A 17,374-nucleotide genomic window follows, 5' to 3' on the forward strand; every position below is an offset into this window, starting at 1 on the left:
AATTTTTGAATGTTTTTGATTCTTTTTCTTCTGACCATGTTCAGAAGCCAAGTTTCCAGCATTGTGCATGCAATCACCATCTTGCTTTCTGCTTTAAATTTTTTTTTCTTGTGAGTATGTGAAAAAGCCGAGTTTCCAGCACTGTGCATGCAGTTGCCATCTTGTTTTTGGCTTTATTATTTATTTACTTACTTACTACAAGAATGGTGGAAGGTCTTAAGCATAAAACGTATCAGGAAAGACTTAATGAACTCAATCTGTATAGTCTGGAGGACAGAAGGAAAAGGGGGGACATGATCGAAACATTTAAATTAAATAGGGTTCAATAAGGTTCAGGAGGGAAGTGTTTTTAATAGGAAAGTGAACACAAGAACAAGGGGACACAATCTGAAGTTAGTTGGGGGAAAGATCAAAAGCAACGTGAGAAAATATTATTTCACTGAAAGAGTAGTAGATCCTTGGAACAAACTTCCAGCAGACGTGGTTGGTAAATCCACAGTAACTGAATTTAAACATGCCTGGGATAAACATATATCCATTGTAAGATAAAATACAGGAAATAGTATAAGGGCAGACTAGATGGACCATGAGGTCTTTTTCTGCCGTCAGTCTTCTATGTTTCTATGTTTCTATGTTTCTACTTACTTATTTATTTCGGGGTTTTTGGTGCTGCGCATGTAGGAGGAAGCGAACTGGCTGCAAGGTAAGTTAGAACCCATCTCTGGGCGCTGCCATCTTTTTTTCACTTCTGCGCATGCACAGAAGCTGTTTTTTGTTTCTGCGCATGTGTAGAAGCTGGGTTTTTAGTACTGCACATGTGTGTGCCTGCGTGGCACACGAGGAAGCGAACTGGCAGTGAGGTAAGGCAGAACCCACCCCTGACTCTGGGGAATGGCAGAGGGCAGGAAGGCCTGGAGGAATTTTTTCCATGGGATCGGAAAGGGTCAGACATGATTTCGCAGCTAACAACAAGAAGTTACAGAGGAACAGCTCTTGTTGTAACCAGGTAAGCTATGTGGCAATAACCTGAAATCCCAGACTTCAAACTCAACACAAATTTAGAAAATACTTGATGTAATTTTTTCTGGCTTGAGAAAATTGGAGTCATTCTGAAATGTGATTCATTCCTGATTACAACACTTAAGAGTTTATGGATCAGGAAATGTGAGCATATTTGAGGAAAAAATGAAATAAAGAGGGAACATTTTATATCAATAGCAAGTCATTCTGAGAATTATAAAAGATAAGACAGTTTAAAGAACCTCACTGAATCTATATTTATCTGATGCATTCGTTAGGAATAGTTTAGACAAATAGTTTAGACAAGAAAATAGAAAAAAATCAGTTAAAATGTAGATGGAGAATGTTCTGTCGAGCTCTCTGGTAGAATCCTCCCGAAAATGCACAGATACAATTTCAGGCACACACACGTTTGAAAATTCAAAACAATGTTCTTTATACTGAAAATGCAAATAAACGAAGCACTCTTTTTGTATAGCAAAGAGCACTTGTCTCCAAACAAACCGGTAATTTGTACAAGTCCCTTATCAGTTCTGTGATACTTAGCTTGCAGCTGTGAGGCAATTCACAGTCCTTCTTCTTTCACAAAGTGAAACACACTTTGCTCTGGTTTAGTTTCAAAGCGGGGGAAAATCAGCACACAAAGGTCAAAGTCAGCAAAGCAGGCACGAAACATAACAATCAGATAATCCTCCACAATGGCCAAACCCACAGGCTGCTATTTATAGCAGCCTCACTAATTACCACAGCCCCACCCAACCACAGGTGGCCTCATTTTCTTTGATAATAATCTCTCAGTTGTTGCTGCCTATGCATCGCTCTCCGCATGCGTGGCTGTATCATTCTCTTGTTCCGAATCCAAGGAGGAGCTAGATAATTGATCTCCTTCTGAGCTGTCTGCCACACTCTCCTCCTCCCTGTCACTCATGTCTCCTTGGTCAGAGGAGCCTTCATCAGCAGATTCCACCGGGAGCAAAACAGGCCTGCGGCATGTGGATGTCTCCCCCACATCCACAGTCCTTGGGGCAGGAGCTGGGCCAGAGCTAACCACAACAAAAAATATCCTCAAAGATGACAGTAGTATGTATGTTTTGAGAGACAAAACAGCGCAAACCCCAATCTGATCAACCATCCTTATGAAAAGAGCTTGCAAATTATTTTTGGAATAATAGGAAGCTGCAGTATAAACAGATAATTCATATCAGTCTTTCCCAATTGAGTGACTATTAGCTTTTCTAAATTACAGTTTCCACAATTTTCAGCCACCATGACCAGCTGGTTAAAAATGTTGAAGAATTATATTCCAACAAACATGAGTAGTAGTACTTTAGGAAAACTAGCCCAGATGGCAAATAATTTTCTGATTCATACCTGGAACAGCAGGTTGTAAAGCTATTGATAATTCTTAGTGCTTTTTGAGATATTGTTGTTTCCCCAGGTTGTGTACATTTTGGTATCAACCTGTATAGTTGTTTTAATTTTTTTCTTATTTTAACTTTTTTCTTCTTATTCAAAGGAAAATACTCCACAAAAGATTCGTAGCTCTGATTCCCGGAATGCTTGGATGCTCCTCATGAACAACGAAGTGAGGAGCAAAAAAATGAATAAAAACAAGTCCAGAAGGAATAAGGTACTGTAATCAATTTTAACCAGGCTGCCTATGTTTTGATATTCCCTATGTTTGAAGATTTTGAAGTCCTGCTCCCACAACCTCAGTCACTGATTTAGTCGAATCTCCTAACTTGTTCTGGTAACAAACAGTCAAACGTCATCATTTTAAAAATATAGAGTACTGGTCATTTTTCCTAAAATTGCATAAGTGTATGAACTACAAGATTAGTAAAAGGTTACACTGATCCCTTCTCCATTAGCCAGACACACAGAAATAGGTGTGGCTTGGTAATTGCAGCTAATCCATGTTTAGAACATGTCAGTGATGGGCTATCAAATTTTTTACTACTACACTGTGGGCGTGGCTTATGCATTTGATGCTCTGGGGTGTGTTCTGTCGAGCTCTCTGGTAGAATCCTCCCGAAAATGCACAGATACAATTTAAGACACACACACGTTTGAAAATTCAAAACAATGTTCTTTATATTGAAAATGCAAATAAACAAAGCACTCTTTTTGTATAGCAAAGAGCACTCATCTCCAAACAAACTGGTAATTTGTACAAGTCCCTTATCTGTTCTGTGATACTTAGCTTGCAGCTGTGAGGCAATTCACAGTCCTTCTTCTTTCACAAAGAGAAACACACTTTGCTCTGGTTTAGTTTCAAAGCAGGGAAAAATCAGCACACAAAGGTCAAAGTCAGCAAAGCAGGCACGAAACACAACGATCAGATAATCCTCCACAATGGCCAAACCCACATACTAATTACCACAGCCCCACCCAACCACAGGTGGCCTCATTTTCTTTGATAATAATCTCTCAGTTGTTGCTGCCTATGCATCGCTCTCCGCATGCGTGGCTGTATCATTAACTCTTGTTCCGAATCCAAGGAAGAGCTAGATAATTGATCTCCTTCTGAGCTGTCTGCCACACTCTCCTCCTCCCTGTCACTCATGTCTTCTTGGTCAGAGGAACCTTCATCAGCAGATTCCACCGGGAGCAAAACAGGCCTGCAGCATGTGGATGTCTCCCCCACATCCACAGTCCTTGGGGCAGGAGCTGGGCCAGAGCTAACCACAACAGGGTGGAGCGCCATTTTCGCTACCTCACTGCGTTCTCCCACTTCCGGGCAATAGCCCACCCCTGATTATCTACTATGTAAAGTGTATGAAAACACACGCACACACAGCTCTTCTAAAATTATACACATTCAAACTCATTTACTGCGGTAGGAAAAACATACCCAGAGCCCAGAATGGATTTTTTTTTTAAAAAAATCAAAATTTTGCTACCGATACTGTGTTCCTGACCAAAATTTTGCTACCGGTACTGCGTACCTGACCATACCCATGGGAGTCCATCACTGGAGCATGTGTTTGCTGCTGGCCAAGTTTGGCAATTAATTCCAGTTCAATTTTTTTCACCTTTTCTTCATCTTTTTTCTAGGGTAGTTGACTGTGATAAATGAGACAATTGACAGCTTTTAGGTATTCCCACAACAAATCCAAGGAAAGTTAGTTAACTGTATGTCTGACTGCATTGCTGTTTCCAGCACAATAGGTTTAACTACAAGAGTGTAGATACTTAAGGATTTATTCCAAAGAGGTATAAAGAAATAACATAACCACATATAATGAGACAGCAAACAAGCAATACATAGGAATACTGAAATATATGGCATAACCCTAGAATGACCTTGGGTCCCGTCTGCCAGTCAGGGAACCCTAGAGAGATGACAGCAAACAACCCAACCTTGTTAGCTTTGTATCAAAGTTCCATCACATGTGGACTGTGACTATCTTTATATATGTTAAAGGGTTAAATAAGGTCCAGGAGGGAAGTGTTTTTAATAGGAAAGTGAACACAAGAACAAGGGGACACAATCTGAAGTTAGTTGGGGGAAAGATCAAAAGCAACATGAGAAAATATTATTTTACTGAAAGAGTAGTAGATCCTTGGAACAAACTTCCAGCAGACGTGGTAAATAAATCCACAGTAACTGAATTTAAACATGCCTGGGATAAACATATATCCATCCTAAGATAAAATACAGAAAATAGTATAAGGGCAGACTAGATGGATCATGAGGTCTTTTTCTGCCGTCAGTCTTCTATGTTTCTATACTATATACTCTGGACCATAATTAAGCATATCTGCTTTTTTATGGTTTCCTCTCACTGGATTTTACCAGAACAGCCTGTAAAATATTTAGGATTAACACTAGTTAATTTGTAAAAGGGTGAGAGGTTCAAGAAGAATAAATTCTATTCAAGATGAATAGAGATTCAAGAAGAATAAAAAAAATAGTTACAAGTGATATTGTGATGAAACACTGTTCCTGTATCAGAGGGATTACAAAATGTTTCAGAACTGATTAATTAACAGAGGGACAAACACAAATTAATAAAAGAGGTGCCATAGATATGGACAATAAGGAGCTAAAAGAATTTATGTTTGGACCTGAAGGAGTGGAACCTAATTATTGTGGTGAATTTGGGTTCCAGTTTGGCATCCCAGGCCTGTTGGAGGCTGCAGAGTCAGCCCAACCTCGTCCAAATGCCATTACTCAGGAGAAATTGCTGAGGGAATTCCAGCTGCTGCTCAAAGGTAAGGAACAAAAATTACTACACTGCAAGCAAATACATTATGATGAAATTAAATTAAGATATAATAAAAGTAAATAAGCTGACTTTGTGCATTGATAGTATGGTTGTCACATTACATTGACATTCGGTGGGTAAACCTTTTAAAATTCCTTTTACAAGGACAAATGATATAATGTAATGACTAGATTAGAGTATATAGCAGATGGAGTAAGGAAGGTAGGATATCACTCAGGCATTTGGAGGCCCATTCACAATTAATAAAGAGTAGTATGGTTAGTCAGTTATAAGGGGATTATGTTATGAATTCCTAGGGATTTTAGTACACACAAAAAAGACACTGCTACATGTATTCTTAAATTATGAGGATCTTAAATTATTTGATCAGGACACATTTCTGAGTAGATCACACAAAGAAGGCCTTTAAGGTGTAGGTTTGATTGACCCTCCTATATGGCATGCTTAAAGTCTGTGACTTATGCTATTTATATAAATTACATACATGTGGTACATGTAGTATCAAACATAGAAATAAAATTGTCATTGGCTTATTCTCTTTTACTTCCAGCCCAAATGGAGTTAGTAAAGTAAAATTAATGGATTTTAAAAGGGTATATTTAATATCTGCTTCAAATTGCTGCATTATTAGGGATACTTAGCATTTGCTAACTTACTGCCTGGTCTTTAAAATGTACTGTTCAGATTTTTCCTTTCTCTACCACTGCCAAGCAGGTGAAACACTCTGGGGAATCTTAGAACACTGCATTCTGAATAAGTTTACAATATATAAATAAGCTCCCCAGAAACTGGCTGGTGACCAATTCTAGATACTGGGGTGGGGTGCAGTGTCCCCCCCCCATTAGGAGATTGCTTAGTTAGCCCTCCATTCTTTCATCCTCAGACTCTGCTTATTTGCCTAAAGGGAATCCTGTGACTTTGTCCAATAATTTTTAATAGGCCGTGGTTACTATTCTGGGAGTGATGTTTTATTTTTAATCTGATCTCACTAAATGGTGTGAAAATGCAATTCTATAATTAGGAAATCTGGCTAATGTATTTCCAGCATGTCAAAAAGTAACCAGATTGATGAAGACTATAACAGCATAAGTAATGAAGTAGCTATATCTCTGAAGGATATTGTAGCCTACAAGGTATCAGAGAGCCAAAACCCTATTTAGGTAATAATAATAATAATAATAATAATAATAATAATAATAATAATAATAATTTATTAGATGTATGCCACCCCTCTCCGAGGACTCAGAATGGCTCACAACAATATCTTCCTATGTAGAATTCAACAGGGAGTACAGAGCAGCCCTTCCTCCTTCCAACATGTAATGGTGACATCACTAAACAGTCAATTTCCCTGAATACAGTAAAATTGTCTGATTTTGGATAAGAGATACCTTTGCGTGAATCCACACATACACAAAGTATATACAGTGATACCTCATCTTACGAACCCCTCATCATACAAACTTTTCGAGATACGAACCTGGGGTTTGAGATTTTTTTGCCTCTGCTTCCGAACTATTTTCACCTTACGAACCCGCCACTGCCGCCGGAGATGCCCTGCCTCCGGACTTCCGTTACCAGCCAAAGCGCCCGTTTTCACGCTGGTAGGATTCCCCTGAGGCTCCCCTCCATGGGAAACCCCACCTCCGAATTTTGCGATGCTGCAGGGGAATCCCACAAGTGTGAAAACAGGCGCTTCAGCTGGCAATGGAAGTCTGGAGGTGGGGTTACCCAGCGAGGGAAGCCTCAGCGAAATTGCAGCATTTGCGATGCTGCGATTTCGCTGAGGCTTCCCTCGCTGGGAAACTCCACTTCCGGACTTCTATTGCCAGCGAAGCACCCGTTTTTGCGATGCTGGGATTCCCCTGCTGGGATTTCCCTGCTGGGATTTCCCTGCAGCATCGCAAAATCTGGAGGTGGGGTTTCCCATGGAGGGGAGCCTCAGGGTATTCCCACCAGCACAAAAACTGGTGCCTCGGCTGGCAAAAGGGGTGGATTTGGGGCTTGCACGCATTAATTGCTTTTCCATTTATTCCTATGGGAAACATTGTTTTGTCTTACGAACTTTTCAACTTATGAACCTCGTCCTGGAACCAATGAAGTTCGTAAGACAAGGTATCACTGTATATACATACATACGTTTGTTTTCTGTCGAATGGCCCTGGTATTCCCAAATATAGGAGGAAGCAACTTGCTTTCCTCTTCCCTGGTAAAAGCTGATGCTGATTCGAAGGTGAGCCTGTAGCTTAGAGGTTAATATCCTGCTTTGCACACAGAAGCCTACAGATTCAAATCCCAGTAAGGGTATGTCAAGCTGACGAGAGCATAACAAGCTCGAAATAAATCTATACTAGGCTCCCTTCCTTTTCAGCAAAAATATGTAAACATATGTACGTAGGTACGTATGTACATACATACATACATAATCTCCATCCATCCATCCATCCATCTTAAGCTGGAATCCAGAGAGCACAGGTTGAATTGGATTGCATGGGATTCTTGAAATACATTATACATTATTCAGACTGGTCCTGGAGAAAGGAATGCCTGGAGATGGTCACACTGTAGATACTGGCTTTTCAGTGGGGTAACCAACTGGAAAGGAATGGCTATATGTCTCTCCTTGTATGATGTATGGAAAGCTATTGCCTGGAGAGGATTTCCATTAACTTGTGCTTACAACCAAGTAAGATGTACTCTGGCAATAAAAAGAAAAAACGAAAATGAAAATCAGGTCAACCATATTGTGAGAATGGGATATAATGAGGCCTTTCTGTTATAAATCTCCGTATTTTTGACTGCTCAGGAATAATTAGGAAGCAAGAAAGGATCAATATGAAAACCACCAGCAAAACGTGCCAGCATGGAGAAGATGAAAATGGAAAAGAAGAAAATTTCTTCCCTCAAAATAGGGTCCCGTTGATAAAAAGCAGGGGACAAGGACGAATAGAAGCAGCATTCCACTGCCAGACCCGGAAGAACATTTCAGTGGATCGGCGGTCCCTTCAAGAACTTCAACTTTATTATATAGTGAGTAGCAAAAAGAAAGAAGTTGAATGCACTGTTCAAATAAGGGCCTTGCTTGTTGTCTGTAATGAGAGGATGGGGACAGTCTTAGATCAGATTGCAATCTATGGGGATTCTCTCAGAATGTAGATTCTGGAGTCTGGCTTAATTCTCTGGAAAACTTGCAATTCTGAATTAGAGACAATGATGGGGGCTCTAAGTGAACCCATCTATGTATTAGATCCATAACTAGTTAAAGCCTCATAGGAGATGGTGGGTCATTGGATCCAGGCAACGGTAACATTACAAGAGAAGGTGGCTTTGCCAATTCTTTGCGGCAGTGGATCACCCCCTCCTCAAGAATCAACTCATTTTTGTCCTATCTTCTATTATTGAGAAAGTGGTTGGCTTCAGAGGATTCTGGAATTAATTGTCTGGATCCTTTTCAATTGGTTTTAGACCAGGGTATAGTAATGAGAAGGCATTAATTGCATTTGTGGATGATATCTAGTGGGATAAGGGTGGCATATCTCCCTATTCTTCCTTGGTCTCTTAGAAGTTTTGAATTCAATTGATCATGGTGTCTTTATTTTTATATATTATATTATATTAATTATATATATTATATTACTTATTATATTATATTATATTATATTATATTATATTATAATATACTATTATATTATATTATATTGTCAAGCATGTATACAATCACAAAGTATAAATATGATTGTGAATATATAAGATGTACAAGCATGGTTATGTGTACATGATATGTTACAAAAACATGGGGACATTAGGACAGGGATGGTAGGCACACTGGTGCGTTTATGCACACCCCTTACAGACCTCTTAGGAATCGAGTGAGGTCAATGGTAGACAGTCTAAGGTTAAAGTTTTGATAGTTTGCGGAAGAAACTAGAGTCAGGTAATGTATTCCAGGCATTGACCACTCTATTGCTGAAGTCAATTTTTTTGAAATCAAGTTTGGAGCAGTTTACATTAAGTTTGTATCTATTGTGTGCTCGCGTATAGTTGCGGTTGAAACTGAAGTAGTCACTGACAGGTAGGACATTGTAGCAGATAATTTTGTGTGCAACACTTAGGTCAGATCGAAGGTGGTGTAGTTCTCTTCTTGTGAAATATCTATGGACATTCTCAATTGTATTAATGTCTAATACAGTATGTAGTGTGGGCTCCAGAGAGATGAGCTGTATTGGTCGCTCTGGCTAAAAGTACAATATTGCCAGAAAAGAAGCTATACAAGATTAGGTTAAACACTCTTAATGTCTTCTTAACAATGCTGTTGCAATGGGCCCTGGCACTTAGATCATCAGAAATGAGTACTCCAAGGTCCTTAACTGAATGAGGATCAACAACATTGATCATCTAGTCTGTATTTTGTGTTTTGATTATTTTTGCCAATGTGTAAGACTGAGCATTTGTTGATTGAGATTTGAAGTTGTCACTTGTTTGACCATTCTGATACATAGTCAAGGTCTTTTTGAAGGGTAGTAGCATTGCTGAAGATGTTAAATAGTTTTACATAATCTGCGAAGAAGACACAGTTGCTTTTTATATTATCACAAAGGTCATTTATGTTTAGTATAGAGAGTTGTGGCTGATACGTTGTTGTAGCGGCTTTTGAAGCCACAACTATGTGGACAATTTTGTTTTTGCATCAAAGGTTATTATTTTTTAATTGGAGCTTCCTTATTATTATGGTAGGTTTTTTTTCCTTGTTTTGGGAAGTTATTAGTGGTGCATATAACTTAATGATTCTTTTGATTTCAAGTAAGAAAATGTTATACTGTAATAGTCTTCGGCAGTATTACAGGGTATAGGGCTTGCCAATCAAGAGATGAGAGGTCAGTGTTTATGAGAATATACCGTAATTGGCTTTTAAAAAAAAATTAACTGTGGGTACCATCATTATGATAATTTTTGCAAGGGTGCATGTTGAGCATCTATCATGTTGTGATCACTGTTGGACTAGCCCTGAGAATTGTGTGTGTGTGTGTGTGAATTTCTCCAGAGCAGATCCAGTTGGTATTGTTAGGACAGAAAATATCTATTTCTACATTCCTACTTTGTAGGGTTACTCAGGGTTTTTCACTCTATACTCCTTTTAAATATCTATATAAATCTGCTGAATAGGTCATCCAAATATATGCAGCTAAGAATTATCAGTACAAAAAAGTTATTTTTATTCTTTTATACCTCTTGATCAGTAGTGGGTTCTAAAACCCTTTGTTACCGGTTTGTGTGCGCACTCACGCATACGCACAATGTTTCTGTGCATGCGTAGAAGCATTATTATTATTATTATTATTATTATTATTATTATTATTATTATTATTATTATTATTAATTAGATTTGTATGCCGCCCTCTCCACAGACTCGGGGTAGCATACAAATGCATCCTAGATGGGTGGATGGAGCCTCCCACCACTAGTACCACTGGTTCTTAGAACCAGGCCGAACCAGGAGCAACCCACCTATTTATTTATTTATTGGATTTGTATGCCGCCCCTCTCCGTGGACTCGGGGCAGCTCACAACGAACATAGAATGCATAGTAAAACAATTTGATCCAATTAATTACCATTAAAAAAATTAAAAAGATCCTAACAATTTAAAAACTTTCAATTTTTCGTTCACTCCATAGGTCACTTGATGGTCAGGGGGGAGAGATCTAGTGGCCCCAGGCTTGGCGGCAAATATGAGTTTTCAAGCTTTTTCTGAAAGCAAGGAGGGTGGGGCCAGCGCGAATCTCTGGGAGGAGCTGGTTCCAGAGGGCTAGGCCCCCCACAGAGAAGGCTCTTCCCCTAGCCCCCCCCCCCAGCCAGTATTGTCCGGCTGACAGGACCCTGAGAGGACCCACTCTGTGGGACCTCACTGGACGCTGGGATTCGTGCGGCAGAAGGCGGTCTCGGAGATAATCTGATTGAAGAGCAAGTAGCGGTATAATGAAGAGGGACTTTGTACAAATCTATGTTGTATTTGTATTCATTCCTGGTTTCAAAAACCCTGTTCACTTTTATTTATTTCCTGGCTGCCCATCCCATCAAGGTATGCCTATGTAGTACTGTTGCTGTGACCTGGACTGGGTCCCGGGGAGCCACCAGATGTAATTCAAGTACATCTACAAAGCCTTTCATAACATAGGCCTGGATTACTTGTGAGACCACTTCTTTTCAATTATCACTATGTCCTCCCATAATATTTAGCAGCAGGCTCCTTCCTTAAAACATTGTTATCCCATTGCACCTTTTATATTACTTTTATATGTTGTTAGCCACCCAGAGTCCACTGGAGTTGGGTGGCATACAAATCTCTTTAAACATTAAACATACTATTGGCTTTTCACACAACCCTGACATTTTGGGCCAGGCTGCTGGATTAGCCTGTCCATGATGTCCAATATTAAATGACGGTGGGTTGGCTCTAGCTTATTTATTTATTCTCAAATGTACATAGCTGCCATATCACCAATATGCTTGTCGGAAAATTACTGTGGGTAACCTCTAGTTTATTTTACACTTAGCATACTTCCCAGCTAATCTCTATCAGATTAGAGCAAGCACATGCAGTTCAGCTAGCAAAAAATATGATTTCATGGTTAGTTTTTAACCTAGGTGTTTTCTAAATTAAGACAGGAAACCCATGGGCTGCAATGCATGTCCCCCTCCTTTGGTAGCCCATTAGCACCATAAGATTGACCTTATAAATTTAGCAGCAAGATTGGGTTTTTTTAATTCTTCATGCTGAATGAATTAAATCTCTCTATTGAAAAGAGCCAACAAGTAAAGATTGCCTTGCTAAAGCTGAAACTAAAAAAAATCCCTGATTGGAACACTTCCCCCACCCACCCCGAAAAAGCCACTTTGCTGATGAAGAGATATTTTTTTTATTACTTGTCATTTGACCTACTTTGGTACTTTATTTGCATTTATGTTAATCATTACTGATTTAAAGTCCCATTAATTCCTGAGAATGTGCTCAAAATAAATCTGGGTTTAACTTGCTATTCACAACCATAGTTATAGTAACAAATAAGCATTCACAAATAAGTAATACTTGATCTTTGTTCTTTGCAACACTCTTTATTATTTAAATATCCCCATATGGAACAAAAAAACATAAAAGAGGGTTTTCCCCCCCTTATGACTCTAGTGGTCTTTGTAATAAGATTCTCCTCATCTAATTATCATTATAATATCTTCTCTGTCCTGGACACATAGACTAGAATTTTCATTAGCTAGCTTCAATGTATTGTCATTGATCACTCTAGAGGGAAGATCAAATAATGTAGTACAACCAGATGGGACAATTAAGACCAGTGTTTTTCAAACTTTGCAACTTCGAGGTGTCTGGGCTTCAAGTCCCAGAATTTGCCTGCCAGCTGGTAGGGAATTCTGGGAGTTGAAGCCCACACATTTTAAAGTTATCAGGTTTGAAAAACATGAATTAAGACCATTTATGGCATGCAACTCTATTTTCTACCAAGTATGGTAGAAATATGCAGTTTTCTTCTCTTTTGGGTTGGCTTAATTTTAGGGCAAGGTTGTCAAATTTTGTTTGATTTTGATTCCCATCAGATGGCAACGGACTCAACATTGGACATGCCAACTGCCTGATTTATTTCCATCTTTGATTTTTCCATCCCACTTACTATGTGTTTTAGTTGACTATTTTTAAATAGGTTAAATATTTTGATCTTAGCAAATATATTTAACTGAATGACCCTTTCTTGTTTGCTTGGTACTAGCCTAAGAAAGAGGAACTATTCCATCGTGGCCTAGGTCTTAACCTCAACAATGGTCAATATGTGGCCCCTGTCAGTGGATACTACATTTTCAGTGCCAGATTGTATGTTGGTAAGTGCTTAACTTGAAATAAATAATACTGTACATGGTTAATTCGTTGTACAAACTCTACATCAAGAATTGGTAAGATATTTCTATTTGATCAAAGAATGTTTCTATAAAAGAAAAACTAATTCTGCCCACAGGAGAGTGAAATCTGACGCTCAGCTGAATTTTTAAAAAATGATAATATAAAACCCCAAAATTTAGTGTCAGGGGGAAATTTGGCAGTAATGGATGATATAAAGATTACTAGCAAAGTCATGTACATCTTTGCTAAACCAGGGATGGAATGGGCTGATTTGGGTTGCTTAGATTCTTTAAATATCTTCATGTGCTTTCAGGCAACAAAAGAAGGCAGAAGCTACAAAAACTTGTGGATCATGCTATGTGACTCATCTCTGAGATAGTGATGGTCACTGGAGTACTAAGCATATTAAAGCAAATGCCCTTAGTAACATCAAGCATCTGGGGTTATTTCCTAGATGCTGGCACTTTTTGCAGCCCAACCTGATTCTTTCTTACCTCTTGCAGTTCCTCAGATCCATCCCACAAGGTCCCAGTCACGGACCCAAGATCGCCTGCGCTTGCTGATCTGTGTCGAATCACTCTGCCGCCAGAAAAGGTGATTGATTGGGATAGAAATATTTGTTTGGAAAGCATGTTTTTCAGTCTTACTGCATCCAGTCCTGCCTCTGCATCCCAGTATAGGTAATCATTAATGACCTATGTTGTTAATTCACCTAATCTCTTATCTACAGCTAAACAGGTTAAGGTGAGAAGCAAGATTGGATGTGATTTTAGAGCAAATTGGTCAATTAAAAAGGGGTCACTTTGTGGGCTGGCATCCATTACTAAAGATCCTGTTATCTTGTTTTCAGTTCTCTGGAAACAGTCAGCAGTTTGGACAAAATCAATGGATATTTCACTATTTCCGTCAGTGGAATTCTTTTTCTGCAGGTGAGTTTTTAGAGAGCAAGCATTCATACTAAAAAGCTGTATGATTTCAGAAATATCCAACTTTAAGTTGATTTTATTTTAAAGAATACATTTCATGACATGAGGACAGTAGAGGCCAAACTGTTAACAATAATTACCTATTTATTTCATCTTCAGAATGTGCTAGGTACTAGATAAAGCCAACTAAACCCAAGGTTTGTGTTTAGTTCAATGTCTGCGGTTATTACACATCATATCCACCACAATGTGGGTTGCTTATACTTGGCTTAATATGTTATGTGAAGCTAGTCAATTTAGTTCTTTAACACACCATAATTAAAACACCATGATTTAGCATAGGTGTGAGCCTAGTTACTAACTCTGACCTTCTCTATTATAGGCTGGCCAGTATGCTTCAGTTTTCATAGATAATGCAACAGGATCCTCCTTCATTGTACGAAGTGGGTCAGATTTCAGGGGTGTTCTCTTAGGTATCTAAGACAGTGACCCAGATCTGCCCATTTTTAAACTGAAATCCTGCCTTTAATCAGTTCTAAGCTAAGCTTCTGTCTTTTGGTCAAGTGGAATTGGAATCACTAGAAGGAATCACCAAAGGTGAAAAATGTGATTGTATAAAGAGTTCAGCATGTGGCAGAACATCCAAAAGAAGCAAGACCACAAGTTACATTTGACTGAAGACAAATTTATATTTTCCTTTAGCACTAAAAGTTTGAAAGTTGACCCTTTGGATGTGGCTCTCAACCCTACTTAATTCCAAGGATATACAGTACTTTCTGTTCCTCCCACAACAGAATTTCTTTGTAAAACATTTGTAAAACATTCCCAAAGATAGTCTTATCAGCTCAGTCTTTCATTATGGGTATCAAACATTTCTACCACTCTGCATGTATGTACTTACAGAAATCCTCCAGTGTTTTAACTTTTCTGCATTTGTATTTTATCTTTCTTACAAGAGCTCATGATGGTAAACCCTGTCCTCTAATAATTATCCCCACCAATAACTTTTCTTGGACTGAAAAGATCATGCCAGGCCTAAAGTCACATGTATTCTCATAGTAGACAATGAACTTTGGTCAAATCTTCCTGGTCCCATATCTAAACCACTGCCCCAGATTAACCAACGTGACATGTTCTTTTGTATTGTACTCTATGGCTCTTAACTGCTGACACTATATGTTGACATTATTATCAACCATATTGACACAGATAATTACAGTAATATTGGGTTGCTTATAAACACTGCTAACCATATTAAACTGCTGCCTTACACTTATGAGATTACATTGTTTCGGTGCACTAAATCCAATGCATGGAGGAAGGGCAAGTGCATTTTTAATTTAATTTCTAATTGTTTTATGAAGTGACAAGCTCGGTCATCTACCGATTACAGTAAGGGAACATTTCTTTCCGAGTAATAGTCTTTATTTTCCCTGTAGGTATCAGAACTGTAGTGTGATATCCAACAAAACCTACACAGCACCACCCACTAGTCCTACAGCACCACTGGCACGTAGGCAAAATTTTAAGTCATTTCTCTAATTTGTGTATCAGAGAAATGCAGAAGACACACCCTTATCTATTTCAACCTGAAAGCCACTTTTTAAACTGCTCCTCCTTCTCATAATCACATAATATATTTCAGCAAAACTGGTTGGGATTATAGCAACAGACAGACACCAGCTCAGTTCAAACACAAGTTTACAGTCCCACAGAAACCACACTACACTAAGCCCACTCAAATATTCAGGAAGTTCAAGAATAATGGCATTTTAGAATCTTCCTTTCCTAAAAATGTTTTTTTAAAAAATAAAAGCACCCAGAAAAAGGAGTATTTTTTGATACCTAGTTTTTTACATTCAAAGGGGTTTTTCTTTCTTTTCCATACAAATAAATTTCTAGTAAGCTACTTGTCTGCTCGGAATTTGAAAATTATGTAAGAAACTGGAAAGTCAAAATTCAATTTCACCTTTAAAGACCACTAGAGGGCAGAAGCATCTGCAGCACATTTAGTATTCTAGGCATCAGACTGATTAAGCTGAGCATTAAAAAAAAGTTCTATTTTAGGGAAAACATATTCTCAGTAAGTTGTGCATCCACCCTTCTCATTCTGGAAATGCTACTGGCTTGATAAGGCCTAGGCACTGCCCTGCCCTGCAGCACAATCAATCATCTGCAAATTGAAGCTCTTTTATATGCTTATTTATTTACTTACATGTGGTGTGGGGGGCATGCATGCGTACGTATACTATACAATATATCTTTATAGCAACCCTAGTTTACTATATTTAAAAAAATGAACCCATGCACCCACTTTTAAATGTGTTTTATTTAGTTACAAAAGAAATAGGCCGAACAATGAAGCTGACACACAGAGAAAAATAACTCTCTAGTAGATTTATCATATAAAAGAACCATGGAGCTAGTCCTAATATCTCAACAATTTCAACAGAGAGCACCAATTTATAGGTATAATTTTATATCTAATTGTTTACGGGTACTTTTGAAATTCTACTTGTCCAGTCAAATGCTCAGAAAACACTGCTATATTGAAAATGTTTGACTGAAGATGTATTTTTAAATTGGAAAATATTCCTTCCTGGCTTGAATTCCATTTGTTGCACAGCTTCTAACAAATAGTAAACAGCATGGCAATACTTGCTGACATCCACACGAGCCAAACTATTGTTGGCTGAACTGCAATGTCTCACTTAAAACATAGAACTTCTGAGTTGGAAGGACCATAGAGATCTAACATTTCTTGCTCAATAAAAGAATCCATTAAGCTTTTCTCAATACCCAGCTTAACTAGTCCTTACTTGAAGTTTGAATCCTTCATTTAATTCGGCTCACTGATCCTTGTCCTTTCAATGTCAACTGAGAAAGATCCATCCCCTTTTGTATGGAGCACTTTTTAGCTGCATACAATATAGCCCGCTATTGTATTTCCCTTAGCTAAATAAACTAAATATTTAGTTGTTCTTCATGGGGCTCAGTGTACTTCATCTTAATAGCTTTCCCCTAAATCCACTCTGGCTTCTTCAAGTACTATTTAAGCAGTATGTCCAGAATGGGCATAGGATGTCAAATGCAGAATAGAATACCTGCAATTATTACTTTCCATGAGTTAATGCAGTCCAAAATTAACCTGTCCTTTCCCCCACATTTGCTCACATTGAGTTGATGGTGCATTTTATTCCTATTGTCCCAATCTCCACCACCACCCCTTTTACTTTTACCTTTAACTTAGACTTGTCACCATTGAATCACCTTAGAAAGTACATCTAAGCT

At 38.5% G+C, this 17,374-nt stretch overlaps 1 protein-coding gene across 1 annotated transcript in view; it reads left to right on the forward strand.

Annotated features, from left to right (window-relative positions):
• Positions 1 to 15,357, forward strand: part of ERFE (erythroferrone) — a 17,452-nt gene extending 2,095 nt beyond the window's left edge. Inside the window, exons 2-8 of the mRNA XM_070753075.1 lie at positions 2,537 to 2,650; positions 5,136 to 5,238; positions 8,059 to 8,282; positions 13,030 to 13,138; positions 13,661 to 13,751; positions 14,008 to 14,086; positions 14,466 to 15,357. Coding sequence (XP_070609176.1) covers positions 2,537 to 2,650; positions 5,136 to 5,238; positions 8,059 to 8,282; positions 13,030 to 13,138; positions 13,661 to 13,751; positions 14,008 to 14,086; positions 14,466 to 14,564 — 819 coding nt within the window. The 3' untranslated portion in view covers positions 14,565 to 15,357. The remainder of the gene's footprint in view (positions 1 to 2,536; positions 2,651 to 5,135; positions 5,239 to 8,058; positions 8,283 to 13,029; positions 13,139 to 13,660; positions 13,752 to 14,007; positions 14,087 to 14,465) is intronic.
• Positions 15,358 to 17,374: the final 2,017 nt, after the last annotated feature.

Source organism: Erythrolamprus reginae, chromosome 5 (assembly GCF_031021105.1).
Source record: "Erythrolamprus reginae isolate rEryReg1 chromosome 5, rEryReg1.hap1, whole genome shotgun sequence".
NCBI classification, from domain to species: domain Eukaryota; kingdom Metazoa; phylum Chordata; class Lepidosauria; order Squamata; family Dipsadidae; genus Erythrolamprus; species Erythrolamprus reginae.